This window comes from Tamandua tetradactyla, chromosome 1 (genome assembly GCF_023851605.1).
Source record: "Tamandua tetradactyla isolate mTamTet1 chromosome 1, mTamTet1.pri, whole genome shotgun sequence".
Classification (NCBI taxonomy): Eukaryota; Metazoa; Chordata; class Mammalia; order Pilosa; family Myrmecophagidae; genus Tamandua; species Tamandua tetradactyla.
Genome location: NC_135327.1, coordinates 25,187,464 through 25,199,533, shown reverse-complemented (window position 1 = coordinate 25,199,533; position 12,070 = coordinate 25,187,464). Strand labels below are relative to the sequence as shown.

At 40.7% G+C, this 12,070-nt stretch overlaps 1 protein-coding gene across 1 annotated transcript in view; it reads left to right on the top strand.

Annotated features, from left to right (window-relative positions):
- Positions 1-12,070, top strand: part of DNAAF9 (dynein axonemal assembly factor 9) — a 189,849-nt gene that overhangs the window by 159,304 nt on the left and 18,475 nt on the right. Inside the window, exons 30-31 of the mRNA XM_077156837.1 lie at positions 186-311; positions 5,382-5,419. Of these exons, the coding sequence (XP_077012952.1) occupies positions 186-311; positions 5,382-5,419 (164 nt within the window). The remainder of the gene's footprint in view (positions 1-185; positions 312-5,381; positions 5,420-12,070) is intronic.

The window sequence follows — 12,070 nt, the reverse complement described above, 5'->3', positions numbered from 1 at the left end:
GGGTAGTAGAAGTACTTTGTATACTCAGGGGCCTTAAATCATGAAATCGGTGACACCAAGAAACCCGATCACAGTCTTCTCCTTTTAGTTTTCCTTCCATCCTTGCTCAATGAGCCGCTCAGTGTTCTCCCACTTCCCTCTCTGCAGACTCAGTCTGTAAGCTAAGCATTCCCCTTTTTTTTCAGCTATACAGATGTTATTGATGTTGTCCAGGCCCTGCAGACCCATCCAGACTCAAATGTCAAGTCCTCCTTCACCATTGGTGCCATCTCTGTTTGTGTGGAGCCCCTCAGCTGCTATATGGAGCACAGGTACTACTTTGGACCACCTAGCTCACAAGATTTAAGTGTTCAGAAAGTGATTTTTCCCTGCTCACCAAGAGACACATCTTTATAGTATGTTTGTCTTTTGGAACATATCCATATATGTCATAAGTGCATCATCATTATTTAATTAATGCTAGATCCTTGGAACACCCCTTTGGGCTGGTAGCCTTTCACCACTTTTCTTTGTGCACTGAAAATTTGCCTATCTAGGGCAGTCAGACTTGAAATGGATTTTACCAGAAAGTAAGGATACCCATGGCAGCTTCTTCCTCTTTGCTGTAGGGGAGGGGCTTGTGTCCCACAGCTTTTGGAGTATCTCACAGATACTTTTTCATAGTGTTAAGCCATCTTATCTCAGTTAATGGTACCCATTCTCACTATTGACAGATGTTTTCTCTTTTACTTTAGAAGTAATATAACAACAACAAAGAAAATTGGGTAATAAATCATCTACAATCTCACTGACTAATAAAACTATTAGAATTCTTGTGAATTCCCTTCTGGTCTTTTTATGTGCATATTTTTATACTGTTGTGTGTACATATAATTTTACATCTTTTTTCTTAGCTTAACATATAAGCATTATATAAGTTAATGAATATGTTTCCTGAGTTAAGATGATAATTTCATTTTGATTAATTATATAATTATTCTCTGACATGTACAGACATTATTACCTTAACTATTTCCCTACTCTCAGCCACATAGAATATCTCTTACTTTTCTCTATTTTAAATAATGCTATGGAGAACATTTTATTCATACAAATTTCTCAAATTTCAGATAATTTCTTTAGAATAGATTCCCCAAAGAAATATTACAAATCAGATTTAATGATCACTTCTGTTACTCTTTATTCACATTTCTAATTTACCTTTTTTAATTATTTTATTATTTTTCATATTTTATTATTTTGCAACTGACGTTAAGTTTGAAATTATTTTATATAAAATAAAATGAATTATTTTGAAGTTTATTTTCAGGTCAATTGCAAAAATAACACAAACCCCATATAGAGAACTCCAACCCCATCCACCCCATCCCACCCCCACCAATATCCAGATTCACTGATTTTTGCATTTTGCCACCTTTGCTGTATTGTTCATCTGGCCTTCCTTCCTTCCTTTCGTCCATCTATTTTCTGAACATTTAAGAGCAGGTTGCACCCATAATACTCCTTGAACATGTAATACTGCCATATACATTTCCTGCAAACAAGGATATTTACTTACATAATTACGTTAAGTGCAGTTATCAAGTTCAAGAAATTTGACATTATATAAAGCTTTTATTCTATATTCCAATTTTTTCTTATGTCCTTCTTTTTTTTCTTTTGTTTTCTGTGCAGTGGGAGGTACATGTTATTCTTTTCCATGTGAATATCCCATTATTGCAGCACCATCTGTTGATTTTTTTTTGAGTGCATGGGCCAGAAATCAAACTTAGGTCATAGCAGATGAGAATTCTACCACTTAACTACCCATGCACTCCCACCCACCCCCAAATAATGTGCTTTTGAGCCTTTTCTCCTCCAATATTAGAACCTATCCAGTGTCATGTATTGCATTTCATTATCATTATCTGTTTAGTTTCTCTTTTCTTTTTTTCAATTGTGGATAAACAACGCCTCCCAAGAACATCATTCAGGGGAATTAATCACATTCACAATATTCAGTACCATCCATTGCTATCACTTTTCCTTCACCGCAAACAGAAACCTTACACTCATTTTGAATTAACTCCCCACTGCCTCTGGCCCCTACCCCTGGTAACCTGTGCTTTACCTTCTATCTCTGAGTTTGCATATTCTCTGATATTTTCTTTCCTGTTACCATGGGGCTTAAATTTAGCACCCTAAATCTGTAACAATCTTGTTTGCTTTGATTCTAACTATTTCAATAGCATGCATAGACTATGTTTCTGTATCCACCCCACCTTATGTAGTTCTTGTTACAGATTATTTATAATTTATACACTATGAGTCCAAAATCATTGTCTTATCTTTATATTTTATGCATACATCCTATAGGAAATAAAAAGTGAAGTTTTAAGCCAAAAATACAATAGTACTGATCTTTGTATTTAGCCATTGTCATTATCTTTACCCCAGAGATCTTTATTTCTTCATGTGGTTTCAGCCAGTTGTCTAGTATCCTTTCTTTTAAGCCTTTAGAATTCCCTTTTAGGGCTAGTCTAGTGGATTGTTCATTGCTAGAGTATAGACATAAAATTGATTTTTGTTTATTGATCTTGTGTCCTACAACCTGTTGAACTCATTTATTAATTTTATTAGTTCTTTCTGTGTGCGTGGATTTCTTAGGATTGTTTATATGCAGGAATGTGTCATTTGCCAATAGAGATGATTTTACTTCTTTTTTAATCCAAGTCCCTTCATTTCTTTTCCTTGCCCAATAATAAGAAAAGTTGCTTTATGAATCAAGTTTTTAAAATTCTTAATTCAGTGGTTATTTTGTAAAATGGCTATTTTAGCAGAAAGAATGTTTTTACATCATTGCTTCTAGATAATGTTATGGAAAAAAAAAAGTTGAGGGTAGAGCATAGTATGGCATATTTTTCCTTCATGTGAGTTAGGGAAGAATATGGCTTCTTTAATTTAGGAAGTAGACTCAATTTGATTTCAGGATAGGTCCGTGTGAGATTTGCCCAATGTCTCTATTCTAATAAATTTCATTCATTAAGTATCTATTGAGTGTCTGCTGTACACTAAGACCATTCAGATCATTGAGAGTGCAGTAAGTACAGGTCAGCCCAAGTCTCTGCTCTTAGAGTATCTTTGTGTTTGTGGATATGCACATAGGAATTGTGGGGTCCACATTTTGAGGCAGAATTGATCAATATCATCATTTATTGATTAACTACTATTTTATATAAAATTAGACACTTGTTGGACAATATAATTACAAAATGCACAGTACCATGTAAGGCTTAGAAATATATTATAATCTCAGCTATTTTTGGTTATCCAGGAAACAATCTGGTCAGTATGCAGTATATCCATTATTTTAATGTTTGGTGCTGCAGAACTCCCCTACTATCTTTTAGACTCTTGTGCCAGGAATTCTTCAATAGTTTTACAGCTTAAAAGAGAAGATAGTTTGTAGAAAAGGAAAGAAAGGAGCTAACATTTATTTTGTGCTATTTGTCAGACATTATTTTGTTATTTACCCCATTTAATCCCCAAAATCGTACTTTAGGGTAGACATTATTATCATTTTTACCATGAGAAAACTGATGCTCAGAAAAGTGGAAAAGAAATTTTTTTCCCAAAGGCCACACTAATAACATGTACCCAGTCAATCATGATATATAAGGTGTGCCATAATAAAAGATTAGTACAATTTTAAAAGCATTAAAAAGACGCAAAGATAGCTCCTAGTTGGATTATGAAAGAAAGCCAAGATACAAATTTGAAGAATACATAGAATTTGGTACACCAACATGCATTCTAGCTTTAGGGAATCATTTATATGTTCAAGTCTATGTGTTCTGAATATTTTATTTCCAGCTGCTTAAAGTCAGCAACTTAATAACCCTATCCTCTATTAGAGTTTTAAAGCATCAACATCTAACCTGTGATTAGACACAACACCTGGAGGGGAAACTTTGCTCAACCTTGTTTAAGGATCCTCTGGTGTCAGTTTCATGGGCTGCTTTAAAAAGACAAGTGGTTCCCTGAGAAGTGCTTAAGGACATGTACCCCAAAGTCGCAGGCACCTCACAGGGACAGACACTTTCTAAGAATGGATTCATTGCATGTCAAGACATTCAGTGTAAGTACAGCGAGGCCACTATTCTTATATATGCACACATGTAACATGTATTCAGTGATTTCTGTTCTTGAAAGACTGCTGTAGGCATCTCTTCCATTGTTCTGGGGCTCTTGACCTTGCTCAGAGCAAATGGGGCTCCTCCCTGGGATTCTTCAGAAGTCATGTAGGGGTTGGATGAGAGAAGTAGATCCATATCTCAAAGTGGTATTCATCCAGCTCACTTGTGTGCCAAATGGCCCTACTTGGTGTGCATCTGGCTGTTTTCAGGAGTCAAATAAAAGGATGAAGACTTGCCACAACCAAGGAAATTCAGGAGAGGCATTCCCCCAGTGTTTTGAACAGCATTAATACCTGCCAACTAGATAACCAACAGTTCAGAAGAGTAGCTTAAGCAAGCATCTTACTTTCAGGGAAAAAAAACACAGGAGCTATATAGTGCCAAACAGACCTGGGTTCCTGGCTTAGCCCTACCACTTCCTAGCTGCATTTGAGACCTTGGGCAAAGTGTTCTACCATCTTAAATCCATCTGTGATCTGTTAAATACCCAAGTACAGGGTGAACATGAGGACAGAACGAGATCACATTAGGTGAAGTGTTTGCACAGTGCCTAGTCCATATCAGAACTCAGTAAAAGGGAGCTATTCTCATTAATGTTAGCTTTCTTCCCTGGAAGGAGCTTTCTGATGTTTTAGACCACAGAGAATATTATGCTTTTCTCTGGACCCTCAAACTGACTCACATTTTGAATGAGCCCTCCCCTCCTGCTTCAGTTGTGATTTAGTTGGTTTCCTCATTTTCATGTAACATTTGAGTTAAGGATGGGATTAAGGAGGGATTGGGATTCTAGGATGTACATCAAGGGATGTGCAGCAGCTTTGGTACTGAAGGCCCCAGGCTAAGTTAAGTGAATATAATTCTTCTCAGTTTCCCTTAAAATTTACTTCCCTTTTACTATCAGAACAGTATCTCTTTCAAAAAAGACTAGCTCTCTCTTTCCATCTCCCTTAGACTGAAGAGCTGGCCCAGCCCAACTATCCCCACTTCAACATTCCACCAGGAGTCAGCCATGTTGGGACTGATGTGGGAGCTGAGGATGCTGTAGAGGTTTTTAGCTTTTGGAGTTTTGGCTCTTAGTTTTGAAAGCCTTTTGAATAGCTGTAGCTCACCCATCTTGTATGTCAGTGATATTCAGGTTTTTGGGGGAAATAATCAGTGACAACTCTGGGATTGATGGTTTTAAAACATTTCTCTTTTTCCCCCTAGATTTCTCTTCCCTAAATGTCTTGACCAGTGTTCACAAGGTAAGCAGCATATTTACTTCCTGCCACATGCCTTTCAAATTCCATTTAGTTGCAACAGACTTTTCTTCACACTCCTACCGACCATTCTGAAATCTTTAAAAAAAAAAAAAAGATCCAGGGAGAACTTTGACATCTTTTACTTTCATCATATTGGATAGGCAGGTTTCTTCCAAGTAGTTATCTTTTAATGGCAGTAAATTTCCATAGCAACACTTCTGAGCTGGGCTTAAGGCTGCCCTGGCCTGCCAGCTACTATCAGTATACTTGGTACGTATTCCCAACTTCTAGATTAGCAAGATGTTTATGCACTTCTGTCTCAAGAGCACAGGGTATGGCCCAGCAGGACCTGTGTCCCTTAATACCCCACACACACATGTTAGAATTTTCCACACCTCCTTGACAATAGTTAGAAGAGCCACCAGTCCTGCAGGATGCATTCAACCTTACTTGTCCTACCCCCTGGCAACTCTGGAAGCAGTACTTTTTAGTCAGATTATCTATGGTACCTGGAGATCCAGAATAAATTTTAAATTCCCTACAGTGATGATGAAATACTCATTGTTATCAGGAGACATGCCTGGGGTCTGGGCTTCCTGAGCCAGCCGAGCAAGCAGAAATCAGAATGAAGAAAACAACTCGGTGTCCCCAGCACGGTTTGATCCCATTGCCAGTCCACAGGGAGCGGAGGTGACAGAGCATACCAGAGCAGTTGTTGTCCTGGGGAACAGCTGAGCTGGGTGCTGCCCAGGACAGTAGGCCAGTCACTGGAGGGAGGACTTTTTTGTGTGTATGTTGGACTGCTGCACCAAGTAGTCTCAGGTCCAGCTTTCAGAGGCCTGTTGCTTTCCAGGCACTGTACCCCAGAAGCAAGGTGCAGTGGAGATTGGCTGAATCCAGTCCCAGTATCCACACCAGGTAGATTAAGGAGTTTCTTTGGGGGTTGGGTCAGAAGAATCTGATGGCAGCCTAGATGTGGGGCATGAGAGAAAAGGAGGTGTCTAGAATGAATTATAGGTCTCCAGCTTGGGAGAATGGGAAGATCGGTGGTACCTGTCCTTGAAATAGAAGCAAAGAAGGGGAGAGGATGGAAATGAGGCAGTCTTAACAGGACTGGGGAATGTGCAAGAAAGGAGGGTCCAAGAAATAGTTGGCTGTTTAGGTTCAGAATAAGAAGGGCTGTCTGGTCCTCAGATACATGTTTGCAAGTCTTGGTTAAGGCCAAGAGCATGAACTGTAGTCAGTCATTGGTCAGGTATAGAGTTCAAAAGGGCAGAAGGCCAGAAATGTGGAAGAAAAAAAGTCCAGACTGAAGGAAAACAGGAAAGAGCATTGGCCAGGAAGGCACTGGAAGCCAGCAAGTATGGACAATGTTTTAGGGTATTTAGGGTTCCGAAAAGAAGACATAAGGGAAGATAGTTAGAGGGAAGGGATTTCAAGAAAGGAGATTTGCCCCACTTATTTGCTGAGGAGAAAGCCTAAAGGCTAGAAGGAGACACTAGGCTTGATGAAGCGGGGTCCCAGAGGAGAAAAATGTGGGTCCACTGGGAGGAAAGGTTGACTTGGAGGAGTCACTGTCTTTCATTTAAAAGAGCTGAAGCTTGGGGCAGGGGAGATTGAGGAAGTGTTTGCCTCCTAGCCTATTTGATGGGACTGGCAAATAGTTGTGCCTAAGATTTCACTGAACTGTATAGCCCCAGACACTGTCTTACTCTCCTAAATGTTAACGATCCCCTTTTTTCCCTTCAGAGCCCCTTGTCCACCTAGTGCACCTCAGCTCCTTGGACTTCCTCCCTGAAAACCCCTTGGTTTTTGTGTAAGGGGACAAATATAGAAGGACAAGCTGCCTTGGAAAAGGCCCTGACTTCACTGTCCATATACCTGGGATAGGCCTTGGGTCTGTGTTATGAAAGAAAAGCCCATTTAGTCTGATCCCTATTAGGCCAGTACAGTCCACTTTCTCTCTGGCATTTGGTACACATGTTTCATTACCTGGCTTCTAACTCATTCTTCAGAGGCAGTTTGTCATATTCTGTGCTTGTATAAAGCCAGGGGTGTATCAGCTATGGGCGGATGCCCTTGAGGCCATATATTCAATTTTCTCAACTCCAAGGGGCAGGTAGAGTGACTATGTCTTGGTAACTATCTTCCCCTTGCATCAGGGTCCAGAGTACCCTATGGACTGCTGGCTCGCATGGGTATGGGTATCTGAGGAGAGAAGAGATAAAAGACAAGGATTTCGGGTGGGTCATGGGAGCTCAGCAGGCAGAGTTCTTGCCTGCCACACCAGAGACCCAGGTTCGATTTGATTCCCTGTTCCCTGGCCATGCAAAAAAAAAGACAAGGATTTCTTTGCTCTTAGGAGATTTGTGGCTTGCTTGGAGATGGGATCTGCCACCAATAAACAAGTGCTTCACATTCAGAGAGAGTTATAGCTTCCCCTTGTTCCGCACCATGAGTCAGGCTCCCTGATTCACTGCTTTTAACAACTAAGGATTAAAATTTTATAATGAGAAAAGGACTATATTGCAGCCCTGAGGTGATGTGTGTTACAGAAATCTAGAAACTAGGAAACAACCTCAGTACTTAAATATCAAGCCAGGCTCATTCTAATGCCAGCTCAGTCTAATACCAGAGGGCTGCTGAAAACCTTTAACCCAGACCAAGAGGTCAGACAGACTTCAGGCCCACTTTTAGGAATGGGACAGCCCAGGCTGCGTGCTTACTCACAGCCCAGTCTGGTAAGACCTTAGCCAAATGTGGGTATCCACTTGCTAATAGGGAACAGAAGGAAACTCCTGGCCTAAACAAGTTGAAACCACCCACCGTGGCCTCTTCACCCTGTGCTCCAGATAACTAACTGCCATACGTGCCTCACAGATGGCATTTCCTCTTGGCAGGTGGCAGTTTGCATAGCTGGCCTAAAGAATGCTGGGGATAATCCTCTTGCTTGTTTCCCTATAAAGCAAAGTCCCTTTTCTGTGCCTGATTCCTGACCTAGAATCCCAGCCCCACAAGATTTTTCCACATGTGGTATTTGTGCTGCAGACAGAATTTTGGACAGGGTGTCTATCAGAGACCCAGATCCCATCCTTCTCCTGGGCAGGCCTGACCTGCTTTTGGGACCCTGGGGCATGCCACTCAAGATGGCATGATTAGTCTGAATCTTCACCTCAAGAAGTTACCAGAGTCCCCAAGGCCTTGAGAGGTCTTCACTCAGCCTTTTCTGGCAAGATCTGCCACCGCTATTATTCTCTTCTACCCCTGGAAATCTAACAGGCCTCTCACAGGAGCCAGGTCCCATGTCTGCTGTCTCTGGAATGTGCCAAGCCCTCTAGAATCTTGCCTACTTCCCCACTGTGCCACATTCTGGGCCTGGCCTCCTGTCCTTGCCTTACTCAGTTTCAGGGCCCACAGTCACTTCCTGTGGCTGTACTGTGTCATGGGGTCTGGCAGCAGGCTCACCCACTGGCCTCCTTGCCTCCCTTGTAGCCTCCAGAATGACCTTTCTAAATGGGAATGGGAGCATGGGCACCACTGGTGCCACTCTCCTCCGGAGGCTGCCCTGGCAATTTGCCTGAGAAAAGTCCATCTTGATATTAATGTCTTTTCTGTGAAGACATGTGAAGATAGTTTTTAAAGTAGAATAAATAAGATACTGAAGTATTTTCCATTTGGTAGCCATGTTCTGTTGCAAAAACTAGATCATACCTCATATCCCTGAGGATAGAGATTTCGAGTGTGGAAAGAAACTCTGAAAGAAGTGATTCTTTATTTTCCCATATGCTTGAATGTGCTTAGTCTGTTTGAGGAAGAACAACCAAAAACTGATTATCAGTGGTTGTCTCTGGGGAGAACTAGAGGTTAGAGTGCCAGAGGAGGGGAGGCAGGAGACAACTTTTTACTGAATATCCTTTTGTACCATATGAATTTTATACTGCAAATAGGTTTACCAATTCAAAAATTAATTGTTTAGGGGGTGCAAAGGTGGTTCAGTGGTAGAATTCTCATCTGTCACGAGGGAGACCCGGGTTTAATTCCTGGTCCATGTACTTCCCAAAAAAACAAACAAACAAACAAAATTCAACAAGTGGTGCTGCAATAACAATTTTTTGTTATTGCAATAACCATTTTCCATACTCAAATGGAAAAATAATGAAATGTGACCCCGCCATATAGCATACAAAAAAAATTGTTTAGAAACACATTAAATACAAACATAAGTCTTAGAAGCCCTTACAAATGGCTTTCTGATGAATGGGATTTGCTCAGACTTGTAAATGGAGGAAATGTTGTCATGTGGGGTCCCCCACTTTAGCTGCGTGGGCAGCTGCCTTAGAGATCAAGTTGCATGTGTCCTTTATTACACTTGGTTCATTCATTCATTCATTTAGCAGTCTTTATCTGACTCTTGCTCTAACTCAGTCCTGGGGGTGGTTAGGGAAGGCCTCTCAGAGAAGATACTTTTCAAATTGAAAGAGGAGTTAGCCTGACAAAAAGAAGGGGAAGATGATTCCAGACCAAAGGAACAGCAAAAGCAAAGGCCTGATGGTGACCACAGCATGCCCAGGACACTAAGGAGGGTGGAGGGGTCAGGCCAAGACTAAGAATAATTGGAAGTGATTGAAATTTAAGTAGGGAAGTGATATGATCAGAAAGAAAGTCACAGAAAGATTACTGCTCCTGCAGTGGGAAGAATGGATTGCCCAAGAGGAAGCTTGGAAGTAGAGACTGAGCAGAGATCTAGTGAAGAGGGTAGTAGCCTGAATGAGGCAAATGTAGCAGGGATAGAGAGTGGAGGATGAACCCAAGAATGGATGTGTACTCACCGGGCCTGGGTGAGGGATGATGTCTGGAAGGAGAGGACTCAAAGATGCCTCCTTGACCCAGGTTTGGGGAACTGGGCAGTCAGTGTGCCTTTCACCAAGTGATCAGAAGAGGAGGAGAATCTGTGCTCACCACTTGGATGTCAGGAGAAAGCCATCAAGAAAATCCACAGTTGAACTATTGATTATATATGTTAATGTTTTAGTTTGTTTGTTAAATTTTTTTTAATTAATAAATAAATTAATTAAAAAAAAAAAGAAAATCCACGCTTGAATCCTTAGAGGTCCCTCAAGCACTGTACAGAGGCAAGTGGGCCATATTTGCCTAAGGTTGACATAATAGCTGCAGATGCTAACCTGAGAAGAGTAGGACCGAAGTCTCAGAACCAAGGAATAAGTAAATCCCAAATGATCCATGAGCACTTTGGAAACAGGTTCTATACTCAGCAGGCCCTAGCTTCTGACCATCTTTGGCCCTAGGCACATTGCATAGCCTTTGTGTGTGCCCTTTCCACATTGTAACTTGCAACCATTGGTATGAGTTCTCCTAATCCCTGTTCCCTGGAGTTGAATGGAATGTGTCCACATGGATTTATGAGGTCAGATTCAGTCTTTAGGATTTTGGGACAGTTTTTATAAGTGTGATTGGTGAGAGAAAGAAAGTATAGCTAACATCTGCCTCAGATCAGAGGCAGGGGCCAGAGGCTCTGAAAGTTGCCTTTAGACTAGTGATTGCCCCTCATCCAAGTCATGGGCTCAGTAGCCTCCTCTGGTGAGAGCCGTGTGAATCAGCTTACTGCTGGTTGATAGGAGAAAGGCTCATGTGCCACAGCCACCACTGTCTGAAGACTGGATCAATCCAAGCCCCTCGCGCCAGTCCCAGGCTTAGATCCCAGGTTCAGGCTGACACTCTGCAGACAACAATGATGGTGGTAATGGTAGTGATGAGAGGTTGCATTTAATGAGCTCTTACTGTATATAGACCCCATGATAAGCACTTTACTAATAACCTAGGAGTAGGTGTTACAGTTCCCATGTTACAGAGGAGGAAATTTGGGCTCAAAGAGAAGATTGAACAGTTTTCCTAATGTCATGCATTAGTAATTAGTGGAGCCCCAAATTCAAACTCAGGTTTGCCTGGCTCTAAAATTCATGGTTTTAATCTCTACACTATGCTACCTTTTCACATTTATGAGGAAGATAAATAAGAATATAAATCCTGTGTTGTAAGTGCCGCCTATGTTATTCAGCAAAGGAACTTTGAGTGGTTCAAAAAGGAAAGAGAGCAGGGTGGCATAAGAAGATTGGAGTGGTAAAGTATTAAGAAAAGTTACAAGGAAGAAGTAAGCTTCACAAAAATTAAAAAGTAAAAATGTAAATGGGGAAAAAATTGTGTATAGTATGCTACTATTTCTGGGGAAAACAATTATACACACAAACACACAGACATTTTTACTTGTATATTCTCAGGAGACCTCTGGAAGAAAACATAGAATCTAATAACTGGTTGCCACCAGGGAAGGGAAGTGGATGGTTGGGGAGAAAGGAAATTTATTTTCTCTGTGAACCCTTCTGTACATTGTCAATGTTGTACTCAAAAACTAAATAGTTAATTAAAAAAAAAAAAACTAAACACTTTGACTGAAATAAATGGTATTAGTACAAAGAGTCCTCTGTACTGAATATTCATTATTCATGCTTCTGTAGTTAAAAGGTTACTTAGAAAAGCAGAAGTTTCCATAATTTAGAGCTATTCACTTATGAATTAGTCATTATAAAACTAGGTTCTACTAATAAAAGGATTGTGATAGTCATTAAATCTTTTTAA